Source organism: Cinclus cinclus, chromosome 2, assembly GCF_963662255.1.
Source record: "Cinclus cinclus chromosome 2, bCinCin1.1, whole genome shotgun sequence".
Classification (NCBI taxonomy): Eukaryota; Metazoa; Chordata; class Aves; order Passeriformes; family Cinclidae; genus Cinclus; species Cinclus cinclus.
In genome coordinates, this window is record NC_085047.1 from 103,801,600 (window position 1) to 103,827,639 (window position 26,040).

The window sequence follows — 26,040 nt, forward strand, 5'->3', positions numbered from 1 at the left end:
TGACTTGCAATGCTCTCTGGGTGAACAGAAGGACACTGATGGTAAAATCCTGGCTGTGTTGAAGTCAGTGGGGAAACTTGCACGCACAAGGAGTGGTGGAAGTAGTCCCACTCTGGTTCCTGTGCATCAGAGCCTGCTCTCTCTGGCTGCTGGGATAGAAAAGTCATCATGACGTACCCTAAAGCAACCTCTGAGAGCCTCTTGCCTGTGATGGTGGGAAAGGAGCCCTGCAGCGATGAGTTTCCTTAATTCACCCAACAGCCCAACAGGCTGAGTGTTTAATGACGCCTGCGGGATGTACCCCATCCCTCTTTTCTTCCTGTACACATGGCTGTTTAATGTGCAAATTAGAGAAAGGAGTTAAATGAGCCTTTAAACCATAAAACCTTGTGCATGGTGGATTTATGGTGGGTTCATGTGCAATTGCCACATGGCTGCTTCCTGTACATTTGTCACATTTCATTTGACTCCTTGTGCTTGCCTCCTGGAAGGCTGGTGGTCTCTTATACATACTTTTAATCCTATCAAGGGGAAAATAATGACATCATTATCAAAGAGTAAGCAAGCTGTAGAAGTGTTTTCCACTTCCTTGTGCTGTATAAATAAGGAGTCTCCCAACTGCTGTTAAATATTACACAAGTGATATTTGCTGCAAATTTAGAAACCTGCTCTCAATATGATACTTTCTAACTTGTCTGTTGTGTAAATAAATTGGGCTGTGTGCCGGGCTCAGCTGAAAAGGTTTGCAACTGATGCTTAAAAATCTTAATCTCACAACATCAAATGTGAAAGTCACAAAGCAAGTGATGAACTCATGCAGAACATTTGAGATTCACCAAATTTTTTTTAAGTAGCTGACTTAGCAGAAATTAAAATTTATGGATTTTGCTCTTTCCTTTTCCAAAGATAGTTTTAACTAGCATTGAAACATGGGAAATGGTAAAAGAAAGTTTCTGATTTCTTGCAAAGTTCAGTCAATTGGACCTGACAACACCACCAGGAAAAATTTAGACACTCTTGATTATATTCAAACTTGCAGAGGAATGGTGCTCCCTCCCTGGCTTTTTATTCTCCCTCCCCACCACAGCATTTAACACATCATGAAAGACTGCTGAACCTTCTGGCAAAGTGAGGAAACATTCTGTTGAGAGTTAATTTGGCTCATTTCATATTTTCCATTCAGCATTTTTCTTCCATTGCTTTTTTTATTACTAGGGCAATTTGCATGACAATGGGATCTTTCTTGCTTAAGAGATCATCTGCTCCTACTGCTAATTTCCTACCTGAAGTTGTTATCTTCTGTTTGTGACATCTTAATTATCTCAACCACAATTAATTGTGATGTCACAAATGGAGGATTATGACTTTGGCTTGGGAGTAAGATTGAGAAATTGAAGGAGTTTGAAGAAGAAAAGAGGCCCTTCTTCTCGAAAATTAAGAAAGGAGACAGAATGACTTTGGTAAAATGGAGGCAATCCTCCATCACCTTTCTTCTTTAAGTTGTGGAACAGCTGGTTTTTCATCTTGCTGTATAGGAGACCCTGCTGTCTTGAGATGCTGAGAAGTGGGAGAAGGGGAAAGGACATGTGGAGGAAGGGAAATCTTGCCTTGAGCAGTCAGTCCCTGCAGCAAGAAGGAAATAAAAGCCATTGGACCCATGAGAGGTTTAGGCTCTGCTCACAGAGAGCAGAATGCAGGGTTGGTGTGGTTGTACTTAGTTTAAAGGCTAATTATTTGTCACTCTTCATATCTTGCAATATTCATTTGAGTTTTGACATCAGAGTTTGATGACCATGGAGGGGCATTTTTTTCAGGGTTGGAGGGAATTCCAAAGACTTAAGAAGTTACATTCAGCATCCTGAAAACATAAAACAATGAAACTTTTGTGCTATCCTAGTCCATCATAGCTGTAATTTACGGAAGTGCCACATTTCATTCTTGGTATGTCATCTGATATTTTTGTATACTTCTGCTTTTCTTTTGGAAACCTGTTTCCACAGAGATTCTGGGTGACTGAGTGTGCTGCTGGTGTTTTTGTGAGGACATTACCAAAGCTGTTTATACACTCACAACATGATTAACAGAGTGGGAATACTCATCCACAGCTACTTCACACTGGACTGTTTAAACAGGTTGTGCATAAACACTGGGACCAAGTCACAGCTGAGAGAGGATTAATGAAAAGTGAGGTCTCTTATTTTAACACCTCTACTGAAATTAGAGAAAGGGCAAAGACTGCAAAGTAAAGGAGGGAAAGTGGAGAACTAAACACAGATCTGTCTTGTGGTTTTCAGAAAGTACAGTGTCCTTCAGAATAGGACCCATCCTCAGGTGCAAATAGAAGTGGCCCTCAGTGGAAACACCAGTCTGCACTTGCTGGTCCCAGGGCTGATTCACATCTGTGCACCAAATCTATTTTAGTAGTTGGATATGTACCAGCTACTGTGCCATAGCGAAACAGGCCCTTTCCTGCTGTCCCTTGGAAAACACTGTACAAACAGGCATTTGACCATCTGATTAACACAAAACCCTGTAGGGAAAATCAGCTGTTAAGATTTTGCACTCAGACGCATTGCTGTGAGTACGCAAAAGCTCTGCAGGCAGCCTTAGACCCACTGTGATAATCTGACAACAGAATCTGGACCCTCTGTGTTCTGATGCTGAGCTCATTTGTGGCGCCAAGTTTACCTTGTAGGCAAGTTGTTTTGAAGTTAAATTAGGATGGCTCCAGGGAAGCGTAGCAATACAAAGTGGAAACTGAGCAAGAAAGATAAAAAGCTGTGTGCTGAGAAGTGTTTTTCTGTCAAAACTTTTTTTCTCTTTTTCTTTTTCAAAGGCAAAAGCAGTTATGGCGAAAGTTGGTTACCCTCAGTTTATAATGAATGACACATATATTAATGAAGACATCAAAACAGTAAGTGTCAGGCTTGCAGCTTTTTTCATTTACTGCAGCCATTCTTTGCTCTGTTTTGCTGCTTTCTAAAGTCAAAGCTAGTCTTTTGTTCGGCATGCACCTGGACTCGTGCTTTCCTGGTTATTTTTATTTTATTTTTGAAGTGTGATAGCTCTAAATTGTGTTTAAAATGTCAGTGCTGTTGTGAGATCATGAGGCCTGCTGAGAGTAAAATCTGCCTAGGTGCAAAGAACGTTCCTGCTATTAAGCATTTTAAAGGTTAAGCACACACTGTAATAATTTTGCATTTAGTGATAAAAATGGAATAACCCAAAAAAACATTTCTTCTCAAAATAATGATCTTCAAGAAAACTAATGCATTTTACCTCAGAATATCACAATTTAGGATGCCCTATATAAGTTCTCCTTGTCTCTCCAGGCTGTGAATTTAATTTACAGTTGATGCTTATAATCATGCCAAGAGGTCCTAACCCATGTATAGACCTATTGTGCTGCCTCTTTGACAAAGGTACTGTGGGGGTCTCCTTCCTGCCCCTGTACCTTTTCAGCCTAACTAAGGCAGGAAGGAAATGATTAATAATAATAATAATATATATGTTACTGTTTTCCAACAGTGGCGTGCATTTGATTAATTGTATTGCTGAAAGTCACAGGCAAACTAGAAACACAAGTTCAGTCCTGAACCAGTAAAATAGAAGAGTGATCATCATCTTTGCCAGAGCACATGAGCAAACACTAAACAGAGGCATCATTTATTGAGAGAACAAACTCTACCAGCCTAGTCCTTGTCCATGGAAACTGTAGGGTGAGATGGTGCCATGAAAAGAGTGTAATGAGAAAGAGCATGTGACCAACTCTATCACTCAGTGCATGGAGTTATTTGCTCAGATAAGTGGCAATGTCTGGTGAAAAATATTCGTTAATCATGCTTGCAAAACCATAGTGTACATCTGAAGAGCATCATCCTCACAAATCCTAGAATTGTTTTAAACTGATGGCAGGGATTTACAACCTATTAACATCCCTTTTCCTTGCCTGCTGAGTTCTGTGTGTGTGAATGCTATTAGATTTGGAAACTTATGGAAGCATGGAGCCCTATGGCTGTAAATAATTATTGTGGCAGAACTCTCAGAAGGCACAGAATATGAAGTATTTGTTATAAAATGTAAAGCAAACTGGAAAAAGGCACTTCAATACATTGTTGGAAAGTGGTTTTAAAATGCATTTTTAAAAATAAAAGTAAGCCTACTTCCTCTTGGAAAAGAGTCTCTCTTAATAATAGTCATAGAAATGTGAAGTCTGCAATCCACTGCTGGGTGCTTACGATTCCTTCAGCAGCACTCTGCACAGTGAAGAGTTTTCCCAGTGTTCCAGACCCTTGTGCAGATCTGTTCAGCCACTGTATTTTTAACTAAGCTTATAAAATATTTGTTCTTCCTACCAAGTGTGAAAATTTTGCTTGCTTTGATAATCGCTAAAATATTAGGTGATTATCTCATATAAAATAAAAGTTCTGCTTGTTTTATTTCAGCTTTTGTTTCTTTGGACATGCTTTAAAAATGTCTGTGCTTTCTTGATACAGCTGAAGTTTACAGAAAGTGATTATTTTGGCAATGTATTGCAAACTCGCAAATATGCAGCCCAATCTGATTTCTACTGGCTTAGAAAAGAAGTTCCAAAAACAGAGTGAGTAGACAAAAGGCAAATTTACATAATCTTCTAACAATGTGTTAACTTATTTAATTTATGTATTAAATACTGCTATATATTAAGTTTTAATAGAATTATGTTAACAGCATTATGTTATGACAAAGAAAGCCTATGGGCAAACTCCCATTATTCAGAAACTCCAGTGGATTTTTTTTGGGTAAGTTCTAGGTATCCCTGTTCATATGCAGAGTAGTCATCTGCTTGAAGCTTAAACTTAATTTAATGAAAAAAGGGGTAATTGAATTGCAATTAAAAATGGATTATGTCTCTTGGTCACAGTTAGAGTTTGAAATGGTACAGTAGGGATTTTATGAAATAGATTTCGTAGGAATAAAATCATAGTAAGAGAATGTTATTATTAGTAATATAAATCAGCACTGTTAGTTACCTGCTGTTGATAGCAATGATACAGTATGAAACTTAATTTAATCTACATATGTTATTTTTATTTATTTGTAAACATGAGAGTGCAGACTGTGTCACAAACTGTCATAAAATACATGAGAGAATCATTCTCTTTTCTTACTGGTGGGTAATCAAATACTTAAAATGCAAATTAAAAGCTAAGGAGAACTTAATTAGTCTAATCATGCTACTTAAAAATGACTCCTTCTACACACAGACTTTGAAATCTGTGCCAGTGCTTAGCTCCTGTGGTGGTATTTCCTTAGGACTCCAGAAATCCTACTCCAAATATGTGTGTGTATATGTGTGTGTACAAATAAAAACTGAACCATACCTTGTTCTGGGGGGTGACTCTGTGCTGTCTGTGAGGCAGGGGTACAAATGAAGGCTGTTCATGGTTAGAGTGTTTTTATTTGGTCCTGTGTGTTCAAGGCCAAATTAATTATTTATAGTGCTATGTATAGCTTAGATTTAATTGTGAATTTTACCTTCTCATCCCAGCTTTCTCTGACATTCCACTGGTCAACCCCAGGGGATGATTTTAGGGATTTTCCTGGATGTCAGGACTAGACCATGATGGGATATTCTCTCCAGTTCCAAGAGAGCAGTGGAAGAACCCTGGCCTCTCTGTAGCAGTGGTCAGCCTTGGGGCAGCCCTGATGCAGAACCTGTAGATTCTTGGCATGCTGGGAAAGTTCCCCTGTAAGGAAACCAGTGGGGAGGCAGCCCCTGACTCAAGGACTGTAATCTGACAGTTGTCACATGGGTATGCTTAAAAAATAAAAGTGTTACCCAATTGCCCACTACAAGATTGAGCAGCTTCTCATGCCTGTCTTTACCATCTTATTTCCAGGACTACATAATAGCCAGCCCCTCATCACCTGTGTAGCACTTTTCTTGTCAACCCTCAGGGCACATTGAGGTCTGGAGGATGCCACTTTGATTTCTGGTCCCTTCCCTTTGTTAGCACAGCTATTTGCTCTGCCTTCTGCAGGGCTGGAGGCAATCTCCCCCTGAGCCCTGGCAGGGAGGGATAATTAGGGCTCCTGCTGGGACATTATTCAGTGTCTGCAACTGTTCAGTGATAGAAAAGGGCTCTGAAAGGGGAGTCACTCTGCCTGCTGAGGGACACCAAGGCACAAGAGTCTTTGCTGGCTCCAGTAATTTTTTTTTATTATTTATTAAAATAAACCAATAACTGCCACTTACTAGTCTGAGGCATGTCAAACCTGGCCTTAAAAATATCAGCCACTTTTTAGCCACTTCCCACTTTAAAATTATCATACTCCACTGCTTTCTGATGCTTTTACCGCTCTTTTTTCCCCTCTCCTTTTTATGTTTTTGTTTTTTAACTGTTACATTTCATAGAACTCCACAGAATTTTTGATGAAGCTTGGTACTATGTTAATAGCTAGTTACCCTTGGGTTTTTCTATTTCCTTAATTTCTTCTTTTCCCTAGTTTAGTAGCTTTTAGCATAACATTTATATTTCAAGATGGATGTTATCATCAAAGTTGTGGTGCAAAAAACATAAATAAGAAAATGAGTGTTTTAAGGAAACGAAATAAAAGTTGCTAAAGTAATATGACACCCAAAAGGTAAAACAGTATATTCTTTTAGCAGACAGTCCATGTTTTTCAATAATATTATTTCAAACTGGAACCAGTCTCCTCAGCTAAGTGTAAAATTAAAATGATAGTTCAATCAAAGCACCAGGGAAAGGCCATCAGGGGATGGACAGAAGAGATGGGAGATATAAGACAAAGCAGTTGGGTAAAACAAGGGGGAACGTGGATGACAAAGTGGAAAATAATTGTTTGGAAATTCAACAGTTATTAATCTAAAAAAAAGGGAAAAGAACCTAAAGCAACAGTAATTATCAGAAACCTGTATTCTCTCTTCTGTTCCCTCAGTCCCTGGCATTTATCTGCCTGACAGGAGAAGGGAGCATGGAGGAACTCAGATGAGGCATTGCTCAGGGCATGGGTGGTGGCACATACCCAGTATACTGGTGTGAGAAAGCTGAGACAAGGCATCGGGTGCTGGAGTTGCCTTTTCTGCCAGTCCTGGGGCCAAGCTCCCCTGAGGACACCACATCTCTGGGAGGTATTCCTTGTGCTCAACACCAGCATCCTCACAACTGGCTGGGGAGACGACTGTCACTTTCACAGCTGGCTCTGTCAAACAAGAAAAAAAGTGCTCAGGTATCGGCAAACAGAAAAATGAAAGGGGTTTGTGCAGGAGCTGAGGAATATGGTGCACAAACCAGCACAGGCTAGGTTGAGAGGCTCTGTGGAGAGTCTGGAAGGGGCAGCGTGGGAGGATGGGCACCAGGTGTGAAGACAATCATGATAACCCAGGTGAAATACAGCTGGAGCAGAGGAAAGTGAAAGGCAGTACAGGGGGAAGTGATGGTCCGGTGGAAGGTAAAAATTAAGGGTTTTATTCATCCATGGAGTCATACACATTCCTAAATACAAATATGTGTGTGTGTACAAATACATGCCTGCACCTTTTTATCAGAGGTGGAATCTGCCCTTCTTAACAGTGATATCATACTTGCAAATAACAAAGCATCAGAGGACTTCTCAGGCACACCACTTCATTATTATTCCTCTTTCTCCTTTGGAGTCAGCATATAATCTACAATTTTTAGACCTGGCCAAATCTTTCTCCATTTTTCAGTGCTGGGGATGTAGACATCTGGTATCCTGATAAGAGGATACAGAGAAAGTATGCTATGAGAGGATTCTGGAGTCTCCTCCAGGACCTATCCCTGTTTTTCTTGACTACACACTATTATGTTTAAGCCCTGGCTCTTGGTTTGCCACAAGGGAGGGCAGCTCTGAGAGCTTCTGGGCTGGATACCACTAAGCACAGTGTAAAAGCTCCTTCTGCCAAAAGGGAAAAGCAGCCATCAAAAACACTGGGCAGGCTGTTTTCTGTTGGAGAGATGCTGCTGGAAATCGTGTGGCTGGGACCTGCCCTGGAGAGGAGAGGCTGGAAAGGAGCCTCCTGGAGCCTTTTACTGGTCTTTGAACCTCATTGTAAACAGTGATGTAGCACTGAAAGCTGGACCAGCCTTACCATCCTAGTGGCTTGCCCATTCCTAAGGGAGACAGATGGCAGCCTGGCCTAGGATAATAACGTGTTTCTGTGCAGGAAAATATATAAAAGAGGCCAACAATGAGAAGAGAAAGTACAATTTTGAAAGTCACCTTGAAGGTTGCCTCCCATTCAGAAGTTTTTCTTCACAGTATTTTCTTTAGAAGACATTTTTCAGCTTTCAGAAACTTTGTGCAGCATTTCACTTCTAGCCAGCTTAATTCTTTGTACATTCACAAGTTCATTTTCCTTGTTTATATGATTTTTTACTTTTTATTTCTAACTTTAAATATTGAACAGCAAATTGAATGATTTCTTCCAACTCAAAAAACTGAGGATCAGTTTGCAAATTCAGTTTGTGCTTTACAGAGAATTAAATAAACTAATAAGCTTTTTCTTGTGTTGTAAATGTTCCCAGCCACTCCTGTTCATGATTGGCAATGTAGCATATTGTACTCCTAACACACACACACACACACACAGAGAGAGAGAGAGAGAAAGAAAATATCAGAGAGAAATTTTCAGCCTCAAGAACACAGACTAAGAGAGTTTCTGGCCACTTGCTATCTAAGTGTATGTTTCACATTTTATTTCTACAAGGGAAATCTCAACCTTACAAATGTCAACTCTGCAGAATTAGGTTTTGACTGCTGCAGTAGTAGATAGGTAATGCTACAGGACATTATTCAAAGCTGTCCCTTTTTCACAAATGATATCAAGTGAAAAAACAGTGTAAAAAGTTCTAGAATCTTTATTTATTTACTTTGTAATTAATAAGAGCTCAGAATGTGTAATGCCTTTCTGTTTCTATCCTTCTGTTAGCAGATAAAGCACACAGAATTTGTAATGAGACCTAGAGCAAATGCTCAGGGAATCTGACTTCAAACAGGAATTGGAGAGTTGTTTCTAAATTTGCTTCACCTTAAAATTTAACAGCAAAAGCTGTTTATTACACACCTTCATTTTGTAATTTGGTGTGTTATTAGGTAAGGACTGTCCCTGAAGGTTCAGCCATTTCAAGGAGCTCACTGAAAGAGCATGGCAGAGAGAAGTGAAGTTGTTCTGCTCGTCTGATTGGAAGCAGTCTCAGTTATTCCTACTCTTTTGTGGAAAATGCTTCCTAAATCTTTTTGAGAGGGCTCAAAATGGTACAACAACATGCTGGAATGGAAATATGCTTCTGGCCACGTGTCAAATATGAAATACTCTGCTTATTACTAGAAAGCTCTCGTTCTTCCTGACTCCTCAGTATAGCTGCTAAGTCTCCTCTTCCTAATTGCCAAAAAGCACAATGAATTTCATACATGGTCATTCTTGAGGCCTCGTTGTGAAAGAGCAATTTGGAAAGAACTGAGTTCAGTTTTACAATGGGAAAATCAAGGCTGCTCTCAGTCTTTGGCTCACACTAAGCTCAGCAAACAGGATGGGTTCTGCCGGTGTGGTGGTAGATCACAAGAAAAGCAGAAGTCTCAGGACAGGGATGCTGTCATATGTCTTAACCTGCAAGCTACAAGTCTGTGAGTTCATAGGTATGAAAGTATGGCCAGAGGATGGTGTGATGCCCTCCCTCAGTAAATGTGGACCAAATGTTGCCAGCACGCACTGCTGCTTTTGGGCAGAATGAGATGTTCCTGTGGGTTCAAGTACCTGCATCACCAGCTCCTCACCCAGTAAAAACAAGTGCAAACTTATGTTTTAGAGAGCTGTCTCTAGTCAGTGAAGAGCTCTTTGCTGCTCCATGTGCTGGTTCCTTGCTGCAGCTAGCTGTGGTCAGCCCCACCAGAAGATGAAGAGAAGAACTACGGCATATTAATCTGCTTTGAAGTATCTGTTACACATCTCAACCCTTGATCCTCTGACTGGAAATAAAAGGCCAAGAGGAATTTGCAAAAAGGGAGCTTTTTCTGTCCCAGAAGCCTTTTTCATGCTTCAAAATTGCTGTTTGAGAACAGAAAGGCAGTTTTAAGTAGAACAAGCCAAGAGGGTGAGGTGCAAGTCACAACACTAGGTGTCTTTGCTCAAAGTCACAGTAAAATATAAATTGAAGCATTGACTGTTTCAGATGGGTTTTCTCCCTGTCAAAAAAAAGGGACAGTCCTCCAGGTTTACAGCTAAGCCTGGAGCACAGGTCCCAAGGCACAAATGGCAGCCTTGCATCCTTCAAAACAGTTCAGTGCTTGCTGCTGTGAACAAACATGAAATTGAAATATAATTAATTAAGCCCCTAATTTTTTTTTCATTATCCCCTCACCATATACATTTTTTCTTCAATTTTCCATTATCTCACTACATTACCTCTAACATTTAATCTCCTTATTATGAAGAAAGTAGAAAACAGACCAGAAAACAACCTCCCCCTTCTCCTCCCCTTCACAGGCTCCTAATAAACAAAACAGGGAGAGTTATCTCTGACAATTAGAGCCTGTAATGTGACGGATGGTTAAAATATGTACATGACATCACTCTTTTAGCCTTCATTGATTAGTTGATGCATTGCAAAATAAGCTGCTCAGCTTGGTGAATAAAGCAAGCAGTTAAATTTATTGATAAAAGACAAAGTGCTGCCATTTTAAAACTCTCCCATTTGTTACATGTTTTAAGTGAGGCCATTAGTTGTCAGAAAAACAGTCAGGATCTGCAGATGACTCTTATATTAATGGGGCTATTTTAAAGCATGAATTGTGTATACAGTGTCGCTGATAACACATATTTTCCATATTCTGATAGATCTTCCTTTGTCTTACTCATTGCTTCTCTTCTCTTCTCTTCTCTTCTCTTCTCTTCTCTTCTCTTCTCTTCTCTTCTCTTCTCTTCTCTTCTCTTCTCTTCTCTTCTCTTCTCTTCTCTTCTCTTCTCTTCTCTTCTCTTCTCTTCTCTTCTCTCTTCTCTTCTCTTCTCTTCTCTTCTCTTCTCTTCTCTTCTCTTCTCTTCTCTTCTCTTCTCTTCTCTTCTCTTCTCTTCTCTTCTCTTCTCTTCTCTTCTCTTCTCTTCTCTTCTCTTCTCTTCTCTTCCCTTCCCTTCCCTTCCCTTCCCTTCCCTTCCCTTCCCTTCCCTTCCCTTCCCTTCCCTTCCCTTCCCTTCCCTTCCCTTCCCTTCCCTTCCCTTCCCTTCCCTTCCCTTCCCTTCCCTTCTTCCAAAGCAATTACATTGCTTTCACATGGCTTTATACAACTTTTGAGTAATATTTTGCATATTATTTGAGTAATATAATGACATCAGCATGTTTCTGTTTGGACATTTTACTAGAGTTACTTCTAAGTTATTATGAACTAACCACTAATTATCATCGTCTTTATTTCTTTTACCTCATTTCTCCCTTATAAAATCATGTAGTGAAATCTTGGGCTTACTGAACTCAGGATTTCATCCTAGGGGATTTGGATCTTGCTGAAGTCAGTCAAGATTTTCCATTCATATGGTTGAAGCCACTGTCAATATAGATTAGCTTAAACTAAGGAGATTCGTTTGCTATTCATAGAATCATAGAATATCCTGAGTAGGAAGGGACTCACAAGGATCATCAAAGTCCAACTCCTATTTAAATTTAGGGTTTCTTCCAGTATATGTAAGAAATCAAACTCTGAGATAAATGCCTGGCAAGAGGTCTCTTTGTTTAGGATGGTCATGTTCACTGTGTAGGGTACAGAATATGAAGCTGTTTATTTTGAATTTACATTCCCAGAAATTACCTGTTTATGTAGCTGGCATAATCCCAATTCTTCAAGTAGTTGTTCAGCAAAGCCTCAAAATGCTGTCTAATTTCAACAGGGAGTTCTTTCTCTTGTGTTTGAAAGACACCCAAGAGAGTTTTTACAGCTGCTGTCAGTGTGGCAGCCTCTGTTGGGTGAATTTTGTTTCATCAGCATGGCTGGCCTCACAAGCACAGTGATCACTTACTTAAAAATTAAACAGATCACATGATAAGAACACTAAGAATTACTCCTGTTGGGCATTCATTGACTGTACACAGTTAAATTCATTAAACAATAGATTTCAATGTTCTAGAAAATGTTGGTAGCATGCACTGAAATGGAGAAGTAATTAAACTTTAATGCGTCTTAATTCCTTAATGTTTTCACTTCCTTCTACTGAGTTCAATTTTTATCTTTGCTTCTTTGATTCATAAAGGTGAATGTCAATGTACTAACAGACAATTTATTTTGTTCTTACTACAGGTGGTTTACAAGCCCAACTACTGTGAATGCTTTTTATAGTGCATCTACCAACCAGATAAGTGAGTATCTGCCTTATGAGCCTCCTTATAAAGTGCCTCTTTGGAAATGTATCTATCAGCTTCAGATAGCATCTGTACCTATTGTGTTGTTTATGATTGAAAATTAAAAATTCAAACCTGGTAATTAATCTGTGAGACCTAAGTGAGAGGATTGTTCTGGAAAACCCAGAGCTCTGACAGATTGGAACTACTGTTGCTCCGTGAGTTACCCCACACCAGATGGGGTGCAGTGACCGTGTGTATGTGTGTTTGTGTGTGTTTGTGTTTGTGTGTTTGTACTCTGTCCATTGTGAATGACAGCTTAAATCACTTTTGTTAAAGCCTAATGTTTCTATCTTCTGTTTTCTATAGCAAAATCATGTGTACACATATCTCCATAAATATACAGTGATAGCAGTTATGTCCTCTAGTATTGACAGATATCTAACAATAAATGTGACTAGAGAAAACTGTGATATAGACCAGAAAATATAAGAAGGTGTATTCAGTGGATTTGTTCAATACCTTCAAGGACAAGGACTGATATCTGTAGTTAACTGAAAATTCTCACTGAAAATTTTCAAATTCTCTGTATGTGCAATGCTACCTGTCTTATTCTAATTGTGTCACTAACTAGTTGCTTTTAGATAGCATATATTCTAGTGTGGAAACAAATAAGGCAAAAGAGCTGAGTTTTTCAAAGATGTGTTACAAGTTTGGATATTCATTCCTGTTTGCTTTAATGGGGCCTTGAACTGAAATTTTCTAACAGGCTTTAAAATTTCAGTGTACAACAGTGTCACCTTTACAATTCTCTTTGCTCTTATTAGCTTTGCAATGTTAAATCAACATTGCTTTTCTATGCCATTGGGGTCTGGAAGGTGTCTGCCACCACTTCTGTGGACCCCAGAGACAGCACCTCAAAAATTACTGAGTGATTCCCCCTTTTTCTCCTGAATGTCTTTTGGTTGCATAAATTTAATGTATCACACTGAAGAAGGTATAGCAGAAGACTGGCAATTTGAGTCTGCTGGTATTTGCTTCTACCAATGCCTGTAAACAGTTTTGCCTTCAAACCGCTCACCTAAATTCTTTTGTGCCTAAGTCATCTCATTTGTAAAGCATGTATAATAATTAGGAAGTTCTTTTGATTAAAATTAGTGCTAGATTTAGATAGCTCTGCCTTAATTAGAGGGCTGCCATCATTAGGCAGTCACATTTTGTTGATCATCTGAGGGAGCACTTGGTTGAGGTGGTCACAGCTCTGAGGTACCAATGAAGCATTACAGATGCTTTTCCTCCAGCCACCACTGCTGCTGGAAAGGTTTTGTGTGAGTGGAGAGGAAGCCTGCTCATAGAAAAATGAGAGCCATCACAGTTATACCTTCTTTAATACTGGGTTCTTTCAAATTTGAGCAGTGCTCAGGTGTCCCATCCTCTCTGCCACGGCACATTAGAGAAAACTGATGAGAGGCTGGAGCCATTGAAAATTTCACACTCATTGTATCTAAAAGTGTCAGGAGGCAGAGTTGTCAAAAGTAACCCATCAGTCATGGGTGTAATTGCATTTTCTGTCGTAATTGCTGACCTTCTCCTTCTGTTGGCACTTGACCTGGAAGTTTGGACAGTGGCACTCACTCTCAGTCCTTTTAGGAATGTTTCAAAGAGGAAAAGGGTTTAGGTGATAATTTCTGAACAAAACACTGTCATACCTGAGAGACAGGTACAAATGTAATCATGCCCTGAAAATGATGTGCAAAAGGAGGGAAGATTCAGAGAAAGGCACAGTTCTGTCTTCCACTGCTGGCTGGTGTGTTTTTATGGGGCAAGAGGCCCTGTGAGATGTGAGAGGAACATTCTCTGATGGAAGTTACTGATAAACATTTGACACTACTGATTTCCCATTAATGCTGGTGGGGAAAGAACTTCTACCTCACTACTTTGCAGTAGTGTTTTCAGTAATAATCCATGCAAGGTTCTGGGGGCTGCTCACATGCCACAAGAACTGTGGCATTTTTAAAAGCCTAGTTAAACACCAGGAACAATGTTCTAGAAGCCAGAATTATTTGAGAATAAGATTTAAGTTTGAACTCTAGCAAATTAGATGTAAAATTGTGATACAGCAATCCCAGAAAGATTTAAAGGATGAGATTTCTAGGAGCATAAGAGCTAATAATGAAACCTTTTTGTCAAATTCACTGAGAGAGAAGAGTCTCTAAGTCTCTATAAAAATAAGATAGTTCCTTGCGTTGGAGTAGCTTGGGAAATTCTAATCTTGGAGCTTTTTCTTGTGAGAGGTTAGCCCCAAGAGACTTTAGAAGAAATTAATACAATGAACTGTGACAAATATAAGGACCAGATAATATTCTCCCAGGTATTTCAAAGTAACTTAGACAAAAACTTTCCAAACAATCAGCTTTGATGTATAGCCTATGACTTACAGTGGCCTCAGCACTGGAAGAATAGGTATGGAAAGTGTCAAATCCTATTTTTCAAAAGACAGTTCAGAGGGATCTGCATAACAGGTCATTTTAGCCTTTATATGTAGGAGTCTGTTTGTGACCACATGATTGAATAGAGAGAATGAATAAGTATATGATATAATAGTGAAGAGTGAACATGAGAATGTGAGATGTTTTTTGCTATTTCTTTTAGAAAAAAATCATGCTTTCTTAATCTACTGGAGGTTTGTTTTTTTTTTTAAATTCAGAAAGCAAGTATGTTTGATATGATGATATGTTTTCTCTGTAGAACACTTTTGATGAGGTTCTTTCCCAGTACTAATGACTGAAAGTTGTCATGAGACAAAAAAAGGCCCCTTTCATAAATTAATGACTGATTAGAAATAAGAAAAGGAGGTAGGAATTACTTGTTGGCAAATCGTTGGAGGGGTGTGTTGTGAGCATCTGTGCTACTCACTGCATTAGCAGATGAACTAAAAAGAGGATGTTCTGTTCTGTACAAAAGAATAGAGGGATATAAACCCAGCCCAGGAGGACAGTTCCCTCTGCTGCTGGAAGGTGCTAGCAGAAGAATTGCCTCACAGGTAGTTGCCTGACACTTTTTCCTTTCACATCTGCTGCTGATCACTCCTGTAAATGAGTGAATGGACCAGATGTCCTCTTCAACTGCTTGAGTTCCTCTGCTCTTCAGTGAGCAAACCGGGCCTTAGTGTCTTCAAGGCCCATCTATTTTTGCTCTTTGTAAGTGAGTTTACTAAGAAGAGTTTCAGAAATAAGAATTTTTTTAATGCATAATAGAATTTGATTATGGAAAGTAGTTTCTACACGAACTGGAAAATCCCCGGTTACAAAATTTGATTCTAAAAAATTAGGACCATTAGTTTGGAAATGGAAATGTACTGTGTGATGATATAAAAAAACCCAAAAACACAGGAACTCCAAACTTGATTAGTCACTGGACGCTTCTTGAAAAAGTTTTGAGGAAAAGAAACATCAGTACCTTAACCCATTGATTCTGAAAAGGAGCTATTGTGAGATACCTGCACAAGGGAAGGGGAATGTGGACATCCTGATCACTTCTGAGCTTTAAGCAGCTGCTTTTGCTTTCTGTGTTCAGAGCATGGGGAGGTCTCTGACACTCCTGATGGAAAGATCACAAATTCTTCTCTCTCAGTAATCTGTATCACTGACATAAATATTGGAATATCCATGCAAGTCCATGTGATCTTCATATACAGGCAGCTGTTAGGGTTTTTAACTTGACTACTCAGTTACTTGGAAGAAAAGGTATTATTTCGATAAAAGAAAAAAAAATATTAGAGAATAGATAATTTAAAAATTATTAGATTTGGGAGACTATAGCAAATCCTGCATATGCAATAGATGTACCAAATTTTGCTGTCATTTAGTGCAAACACATTTGTGTTTGTGGTTGCTTTATTTAATTTTCATTACTAAACTATTGATAGTTTAAATGACCAATGATTCTGTTAACATCTCCAAAGGAGAAATAAGTAGCTGCCTCAAGGTGAGATGTACCAGAAAGACCAGAGTTAAAAAATGTTCCATATAATTTATCTTAATATTATGCAAGGTTACATCTGATGTTCTCTGTATATGAGTTCTATTTATTTATTTCCTCTTTTTCCATAATTCCAAGTGTCTCACTATGCAAGTTTATAATGGTTGTTAATAATTTTTAATCCTAGTTCAGATAAGTTTTCAAGTTTCTGTGCATTAGCTTGTCAATTTCTCCCTTAATTATAGGTACTTAATGAGGACAACAGGTATGTGTCATTGCCTTTAGAGTCTTCAAAATGTATCTAAGTACACTTCATATCATCTAAACAGCATGAATACTATATTTTTAATTATCATAATTGGAACACCAAAAACAGATTCCTAAAGGATTAGTTTATTTTAAATGCACTCTAGAGCAGTCAACAAATATGTGCTGAAAATAGACAAGTGATGATCCAAGTGTGTGTTTCAGTTCAAGAAAAGGTTTTATTTCATTACAGCACTAAAATATTGGCCTTTGAATATGTTAAAGATAAAAGGGAGCTGTTCATCAGGTATTTGGTGTTTAGGGTTTTTTCCAAAGTGTCAATATGTGTGCCTCTAGAATATATAAATATAGTCACATTTGTGGGCTGTGAACAGTAATGAAAGGGAGACTTACAGCGAATTGTGGGAAATATAAGCAATGCACTCATGAGGTGTAAGCTTGAATAGATGTACTGGATAATTAATGTTGATATTATCTCTGTAAATTTATATCCATGCTCCTTCTAAGTCATTTGTGCTGTAACTGCAGTTCTTTATTGAATGTCAAGAGGCCTCTTTAGAGAGCAGCCTCAATACATGTTACAGGAAGCAGATACAATCTAGAACAGAATTTAAAAATTGCATTCAAATTGGCACCCATAGAGAAAACACAGATGAGAGCTCATATTAGCCAATAAGTAGCATCTTTACAGGAAGCATCGTGCAGATACTGACACTGGCAGCTCACTAATGCTGTGAGTTGAAAGGGAGAACTCTTATCTTGCCAGCAGTCAGGGAAGTGCTGGCAAACAGCACCCGGTGCCATGGCCAGGGCAGGATAAGGGGAATGTGCGAGGGGCATTTCTCTTCCCTTAAGAACTGGAAGGTTATTGATGAAGAAGTTCCAGGTGTGCCATTAGTTTACTGTAGGTTAATGAACCTAACAGGTTTGGACTGAACACCTCCTGAGCCCTGTTATTAAGTAAGCCTTAAGTGTCTTAGGTGAGCCCTCATTTTCAATTTTCCCTGCTTACTAAAGAACACTTCTCTTTTATTTGACCATGATGCATGATCCTTACCTCCATTCTTTAGGGTTTTTTTTCCTAAAATTCTTATCTATGAATGAATAAAATAGAACTTGTCCTTTGTTCTTCTCCCCATACCCCCTGTTCCCTCTCCCTGGGGAATCCACTGAGGCTTTTCCCTCACAAAATAAAGATTAAAGTTTCTTGTAAAACAGACTTTTTCACATTTCCTACTTCCTTAGTGGCCAGTATTCCTTGGCACCTCACAAACCACGTCATGTTGCTCCTCATGTTGCCCCACTGAGGTTGGTAAACACCGGGTACTCTCTTTCATGAGTAGAAAAGAGCCTCTCATCAGGTAAAGCAGAAACTGAGCCAAGAATTGAAGCAGAGGCTGCAGAGACCTCTGCTTTAAGACCATTATTTCTTTTTTCTGTTTAATGAATTTATTCACTGAGTACTACATAAAATTAAGCTCTGTATTAATGCATTGCATGGAGCAGTTACTGTGCCTTACACAACTGCACACAATAAGGAATTTTTCTATCCTTATACAATTTTTGTTTTCTGTCCTCTTTGTCCACTGGATAAAACTTGAAATAAGGTCCATGTAATAACAGACAGTTTGGTCTCTGTCACCTCCATGTGAATGCTCAAAGCTGTTTGGGGTGCTCCACAGTGTCTGAAAGGTTTCCTCATGTGTTTTATCTGAGATAAATTGTGCAGGAAGTCCTTGCCATTGTGACTAACAGGTAGACCCCAAAGAGGACATCAAAACCATCACTGGGATGAGATTCAGTTGTCCAAACAGAAGTCTGTGGAACCATTTTAAACAAATGTATCCTGCCCTTTGGTCTGTTTTTAGACAACTAACCAACACCCCTGTCTTCACATTTAATTCCTTAAATGAATTCTATATTCTTTGATTACTGGCCAGGAACTAGTCTTCTGCTTGTATCTTATCCCTTTAAAACTCTACATCTGCATTCATTCAGTGACACTTGAAAAAACAAGTTAGAGCTTTTGAACACATCTGAGAACTGCCAGTACACCAATTGGCAGAGTACTCTGTATATCACACAGTTTAGCACAGCTGTCTCCCATATCTGTTACTTGGAAGTAAACAAAACAACCTCATTATTGGAAATTGTAAATACACTAACTAGGAATAAGGCTTTGCCTTGCTCAGTTAAAAACATCATGCAATATAACTGAATAATGTAATTGAACTATAAAATTTGAATTCATATTTAGATTTGAACTCCAAATTTCCTCATGATTTGGTGAGTCTTCTCATGTGGTTTTGGTTTAGTTTCTCCATGATTTTTTCAAGGAATTATCAGATTAAATGTAATTATTTGTGTCTTCTTGGTAAACTAGTAATATTATATCGAGGTAAGGGTATTCATCTGCAAAGTGTGTAGAATAATACCGTGAAGGTATTAGCTAGTAAATGGATTTATTTATGGCAGTATAACCTCTGCAAAATTGGAGAAACCTTCATATTTTAAATACATTCTTTACAGCACCTTGCTGGAGAGAGATGCTGAAAATTACATCCTGGATAAAATTAAGATAGAAACCTTCAATTGCATTAAAAACAGTCCTGCGCAGGCAAACTTCTGTCAGAGCTTCAAGATCAGCATAAATTCAGAGTGAAATATTTGAAGTAAGCCAGGTGTAGTCCACTGCTTGAAGTGCCCCTGCATTCCAGAGCAGTAAGGTGACTAAGAGGAAAGTTTAGCAGTCACTGTCCAAGACACAGGGGTTTGGAAAGCTAAAAGCCTCCCTGGAGATGGATCTGGCAAGGGATGTGAAGAAATGTTTCTGCAAGTGTAGCTGCAGCAGCAGCAGCAAGGTGATGGAAAATGTGGTGCTGAATGATGTCAGGGGGCCTGGTAGCAGAGGAGATTTACCCTTTGTGGAGGAGGAGTAGGGTAGGGAACATTTAAACAGACTGGGCAAACAGCAGCCCCTGGGCTCTGACAGGCTGCACCTACAGGCTCACAGCCTCATTATGAGGCCACTCTTGGTAATCTTGGAAAGGTTATGGTGACTGGGGATGGTTCCTGAGGACTGGAAGAAAGCAAATGTCACTCCTGTCTCCGAGGAAGATCTAGAGAATTAGAAGCTAGCCAGGCTCACAACAGCCCCTGTGTACATGATAAAGTAAGTCCTGGAAACAGCTTCTCTCACCAGCTTTCTACACTGAGATTAATAGCTCAGTGGAGGAGGAGACAGATGTGAATATGATTTATTCTTCTGAAAGAATTTCAGCACTCTCTCCCCTAACATGCTCAAATACAAACTGCTGAAGAAGTGGCGACTTGAGCGGATGGTCAGGTGCACTGAAAACTCCTTGAACTGCTGGGCTGAAAGGCTGTGATCAGAACAGCTGGTCCCTAGCATGTCGGCGTCAGTGGCACCGAGTCCATCCTGAGGATGATCTAGCCTGGCTTGTCCCACCTTGCCACCAGGAAGATGCATATGGGTGTAGGGTACCAGTGCTGTTCTGTGACAGCCTGAACTCAGCTGTGCACAGAGCACAGAGCACACAGAGCACTGCTCCTGTGGCACGTGACAACAGTGCCCATCTCAGAATGATGCTGCAGCCCAGTGACAGTGCTCCAAATTTAGGTAGGTTGTAAAAAGGTAGTCAAAACATCTGCAAGTCCAGGTCTTGATGGTAGATGGATTTGTGTGGGGTCTGTAATAAACAGATTTTTCTTTTGGTGCTGTTGATGAGTAATGGCCTTGACAGTAGACTCTGAGCCTGCATTTGCAACCTGGTGTATGAAGAGAGACACTGTCAGCCTGTATCTCTCTTCTGGGGCTGTGTAGAGGGAGAAAGCCTTAAAAGATGCACAACACAGGCTAAATCTGTAGTCAAGTCTTAGCTCAAAACACATTCCCAGTGCCTGTATCTTTTTCTTAAGATGTGAAATTCCCTGAAGTCTGTCTGTCTTACTCCTTCAGATCTGTCCTTTGCCTGTTTGAACTCCAGTGGCATATAAATAATCCTATTAATATTTGTTGCATCTGCAGCCTACTATGAGCTCTCTGGGTTTTGTCTTTAATTCTTTTAGGTGCAATATGCCAAGCAAAAAAAAAAGACAGGCTTCACAGGGGAAGGGAAGCCTAAATTGAGGGATTCAAATCAGCACAAAATAAGAAACTGTCTGGTGATCAATCTTATGTTTCAATTTCAAGGACATTCTAGGTATCTTGCTTCCCCCAAGGATGATGTAGTTGTTGCTTGCCTGAAGGTGATGTTGCATAAAAAGTGTTGCCAGCTCTTAATGTGTTCCTTCTAGTGTTGGAATAGTGGACAAGTACCCTCAGTCCCTCAATGATGCTGACTTCTGGAGAATGGGACCCATTTGCTTTACTAGCTCACCAAGAATCACTTTCAAACCTAGATTTTTTTTTTTCTTACCAAAAAAAAAAAACCAAAACAAAAACAACCAAACAAACAAACAAACAAAACCCAACAAAACAAAACAAAAAAAACCCAAGCAAACAAATACAACAAAACCACAAAAACATGCACCCCCAAACAAAACAACTCCTACTGGTGATAATGTATTCCACTTTCCTGAGGTTTTCTGAAATGTGTATTACATTTTACTGGCCTCTGACTCTGCTTTGGCCTGAGAATACTTCCTAAGCTTCCTTTAGTACAAACTACAGAAGTGTTTTCACACATGCCCAGAAGCAGAAACCACTCCTTCAACCAGCACTTTGCTCAGTAATATCTAACCTAAAATGGATCCTGAGTCTGAGTAAAATGATTACCAGCTTGTTGTACAGATTCAGCACTGGAGCTTCCTACCATCCATTCACATTGACTTGTTCAGTAAAAACTATCTCATGGTTTAACTCACAGCTGACTGTGCTTCAGCAGTGTTCTATGAAGACACATTTAGTGTAGCTGGATAAGCCTGGGTAAAGATTTTAATCTAATTTGCTGTAAATAATGTTTATTGCCTCTACTGCAGACAAGTGCAAATTCACTACAAGTTTATACCTGGAAAAAAAAAATAATTGAGCTCCTTAAAACATCTTGATAGCCTCTTGGTGCAGTGACAGGCACCCAGGATTGTGTGATCATTAAACATGATTTGTGGGGTGACTGTGCTACCTTGGTTCATACTGCCTTCAGTATGGGCTCATTTGTTCATTTTGGCCACAGTTCCTCATCTGTTGTTGTGGGGATAGGATCATTTAGAGGTAGCAGAGCCTAAACATTCCAAAACCTTTTCTGAATTTCAGTGTTTGAAGGGAACCAGTTCAGACTAGATTTCAGCTCTGAACACAGCTCTTAAGGCCTAACAAGCAATTTTCATCAGGTTGTATGAGTAGTATACCATTGCTGCTTAAAATGTTTAAAACGTGCATTATAAATAATCTTCTCTGTGCACTGCGAGACAAGAAGAGTTAGATAAGTAAAACTTTGTCCTTGATGTTGGTAAAACTGTGGTTTGTTGTGCTGGAAAATAAAATTATATCGTGCTTGAAGCAATAAAACATCTGGAGAAATAAGAAAAAAAAAACCCAGGCAACACTTAGAAAATAAGTTTGAAGCCCACACTTTTTATAAGCTAATTGCAGATAGGGAATGATGGCAGCCATGGAGGAGCAACAGAAAAAAGCAGCTGGGCAGGCCAGGGGGATGTACCTTGTGCCACATCACTTGGCATGAATCACACTCCAGCATACTGGGTTTGTTTTGGGATTTTTGGTTTGTTGAGTTTTTTTTGTTTGGTTGGTTTTTTTTGTTTGTTTGTTTTTTGTTTTGTTTTGTTTTGTTTTCATTTAAAAGTAAGTTTTTAAGCACTTTGTAAGGAAAAGACAAAAATCTTGCCTGACATCTTATCTCAGATATAAAAAAAAAAACATGACCAAACTACCAGCAAAAAACTGAGTAGGGTTAGAATCAAATGAACATGGTTTTTGTGTTGCTCTGGGTGTTCAAGTGATTTCTTGAAGAGGGACCCATAGGGTAAAGCAGGAGCTCATGGGAAAACAAGTGAGTTGCTTGAGGAAATGTTCTTCCTCAACAAGGTGATGACCATGTGGGTAAACCCTCTAATCTGGTGTATGCCCGTGCTTTATAGATGGCAGTTTGTGACACAAGACAGTAAATTACACATTTGGGTCTGGAAGGATGGCACTTTTCACCATCACATAAGAACTTTCACCATGGATATATGTTTTATTTTGCAATTCTTTGGGCTGTTAAACTTTTACTGTGTGCAGCTCCACTGTCCTTAGTATCCTGGTACTAAAACGTCACCCTGGAATTAAAACAAAAAACCTGTGACTTTGAATTTGAGGAACAATTTTGATTGCTATGTGAAACATCAGTAGCACCAGTGTGTCTCCATTGATGTTTTTTTTGAAACTGGTTAGTCTACCAGAAGCAGCCAGGTAATATCTGTAGCTAGACTGACCCTGCAGCCTTAATAATCTACAAATTTCCCTTACAGAAGTGCCTAAGTACGTTTATTTACCTCTGTTTCTTATAAACTAAATAGAATCAGGCTTACATTTTATCACTTTCATATTTCTTGCTTCACTGAAGCCTCACTAAGCTAACAGTATTCTAATTCTCATTGCACTTTACCTATGTATTGTCTATTGATCAATCAGTACCTTTGAGGATAATCCAGTGCTCTTCATAGGAAACATGAGCTGTGTTTTTCACAGGAGTACATGCATTTGCTCCTGTGTAGTTGTGGCAGTATCTGTGCTATCTCTCTCAGATCCTCTCTATTGCATTCTACCACCCGAGGGAAAGCTCCCCTCAAAAAACCTTCTGAAACCAAACAAATGAGGTCATAAAATCTAAACCCATGGGCCTTGTGACAGCTATTCAGCTGTATTCAATTGACCTCACAATTTTTTTTTTCCTTTTTGTTATTGCAGGATTCCCAGCAGGAGAACTTCAAAAGCCTTTCTTTTGGGGAACAGAGTATCCCAGGTAAGTACTGCACCAGGGAGCCTCATCCACCTAGAGCTGAGGAATACCAGTGAAAGGTATTGCAAACACATATAGACAAACAAGAGGGTGTGGAGAAGAAGGCTGCAGTACTGAAGGCAACTGAAAGGTGGTACCTAGGAAAACTACGTTCTCCTGCTACAAGGCAAACTTTGCCCTTGGGTTGTGTGCTTTCTCCTGCTCTTTGCTGCTGGAAGAGTTGACTTTGAGAAGTGCTGGTTTGTGTGATACTTTTTCTTCCCCTTGGGAGTCGTATGTGTTGCTGCTGTCTTAAACTGATGACTGATTTCTCAAGGGAATTGCTAATTAAGTGCACCCAAGTGGAAGTGTTTCAATGCTACAGCATGCAGGTGGAGCAGTGTGCGCATGGCAGGTATTAAAAGGAATTGTGAATCAGGTAACTAACACTTCCTGAACAGAAGTGAACCCCCTGAGAAGCCAGTTATTATCAGTGTAGTGTTCACTTTCTGCTAATATCTAGGATTAGCAGTGGGCACTTGTCTGTGCCTGTCGAGGTGCACGAGAATATCTTCATGTGCATAAGTGATTGCCTGAGATTGCCTCAGCAGGCCCACGTGCCAGCATAGCTGAGGAAGGGTAATTATAGGTCACATACATTAAATTTTGAAAAATCACTGCTTTTGTGCAGTTCAATAGCTTTCTATTTTGGGGCAGGATAAGACCATGAAAAATTTCTGTTGGCAGTTTCTGAAAGTTATTTTGCAGTTATATAAAGCCAGTTACTGGAGAAACATATCCTTAATAAATCATTGTTTAAAAAAAATCAAACTTTTCGAACATTTTGTGTTTGCCATCATCCAGTCTGGATTGTGTCCTTGTAAACAGGAAATTTGGCAATATATGTAGAAAGACATGTTCAATTTATGAACACATTAATTTGCATTCAAACAGAATTCTTGTGGGCCAGGTGACTTTGTAAGTGGTAATTTGGGATAGAAGAAAGTCCTTTCTTGTTAAGGTGAACTTATTTTCTGTTATAGATATTGCAGACTTGTTTCCAGCTTTTCTTTCTGAACAGATTTCTCTGTATTCTGACCTGCTGTAGTGATAAAATTGTGGTTCTTTCAAAGTATTATACTTTGCTCACTGCTCTTCCTTAAAGGTTACCTTAGCTTAAATTGGTTTTGCTTGAGTACATATCAAAATGTAATTTAGTAAACAAATGTAGTTGGTTTATATCAGACAACAGATTGCTTTTGTCCTTGAAATATTCTGGATGTTTTCTCTCTGCTTAGAAGAAAACAATACATGGCAGTGGCACGATAAACCATCAAAAAGTCACCAGTGCCTGCTGAAAAACTGATTTAGCAAATATTTAACATTTAGTGGCATTTTAGTGTCCAGTTCCAGCACAACCACCAAAAACCAATTACATCTATTTGCATGAAGCAAAGCTTAGTTATCACTTTTACATCTCAGTACATTAAATAAAATAGCACTCAAATGCCATCATTCACAGTTGTGAGACTTCAGTGCTATAATATTGAAATAGAGACTTCAAAGTACCTGACCTCATAGCTTCATTTCAGTTTTCTGAGCCTCCCCAGTCCCAGAAAGTTCCCCTTTAATGTGGTATCTGCTGGGCTGCACCTATCCCTTCCATCTCTGTCCAACTGTGCCCAGAAGGGAAAAGCATGAACAGAACTGGGAACATTTCTGAAAAAAATGTTGTTGAGCTGGACAAAATGGTGCAGTGGGGTTCACAGATTCAAAGGCCAAAATTCACTGCAAACATAACCCCATCTTTTGGAGGTAAGAAAAGCTCCAAGGAGCCAGAGTGCCAGAACACCAGCCTGTTCTTTGTCCCTGCCTCTCATGGTGACAAAAAGCCTTAGAGGAAAAATAAGATGTATTTAGGAATAGTGCTTGTTTCTCCTCAATATTTTTACATGTTTTGTGCCATTATTTTTATACTTCTCCAGCTGCAAAAGATCCTGTATAACCCCTTTACTTTGGATATGGAAAACAAGTCTTATATAGTGCATTTATTGGGGGTAATTATCACTGTGTGCTACACAAGATTTCAAACTTGTCACACAAGAGGATGATATTTCTGTTGCTGAAACATATAATTTTAACCTGCATTTTTTGGAGATTGTTTGTAACAGTACTTGGGCTAAAAAGCAGTAGGGGAGATTTTAACACATGCAAAATGCCATTCAGGAAAGAAAAAAAAATGAAGTGAAGGATTTTCATGGGAACAGAGGGAATTAAATGATATAATAGTTTTTTGGGCATGACCGAGATGAGCAATTAGTGCAGTATGGATCATTAGGTCCAATAATATGTAATTTCAATACCCTCTGCCTTTCTTCTATTTCAGTATGATGTGTTACAAATACTATAGGCTACTTTGAAGTATAGCATCTCAATAACTGAAATAATTAAAATCACAAAAATCAGCTAATCAAATGAAA

General features: G+C 39.2%; 1 protein-coding gene across 1 annotated transcript in view; it reads left to right on the plus strand.

Annotated features, from left to right (window-relative positions):
* The window catches only part of PHEX (phosphate regulating endopeptidase X-linked), a 95,417-nt gene that overhangs the window by 58,512 nt on the left and 10,865 nt on the right, over positions 1–26,040 (plus strand). The window contains exons 13-16 of the mRNA XM_062515154.1: positions 2,837–2,914; positions 4,497–4,600; positions 12,310–12,368; positions 23,530–23,584. Coding sequence (XP_062371138.1) covers positions 2,837–2,914; positions 4,497–4,600; positions 12,310–12,368; positions 23,530–23,584 — 296 coding nt within the window. The remainder of the gene's footprint in view (positions 1–2,836; positions 2,915–4,496; positions 4,601–12,309; positions 12,369–23,529; positions 23,585–26,040) is intronic.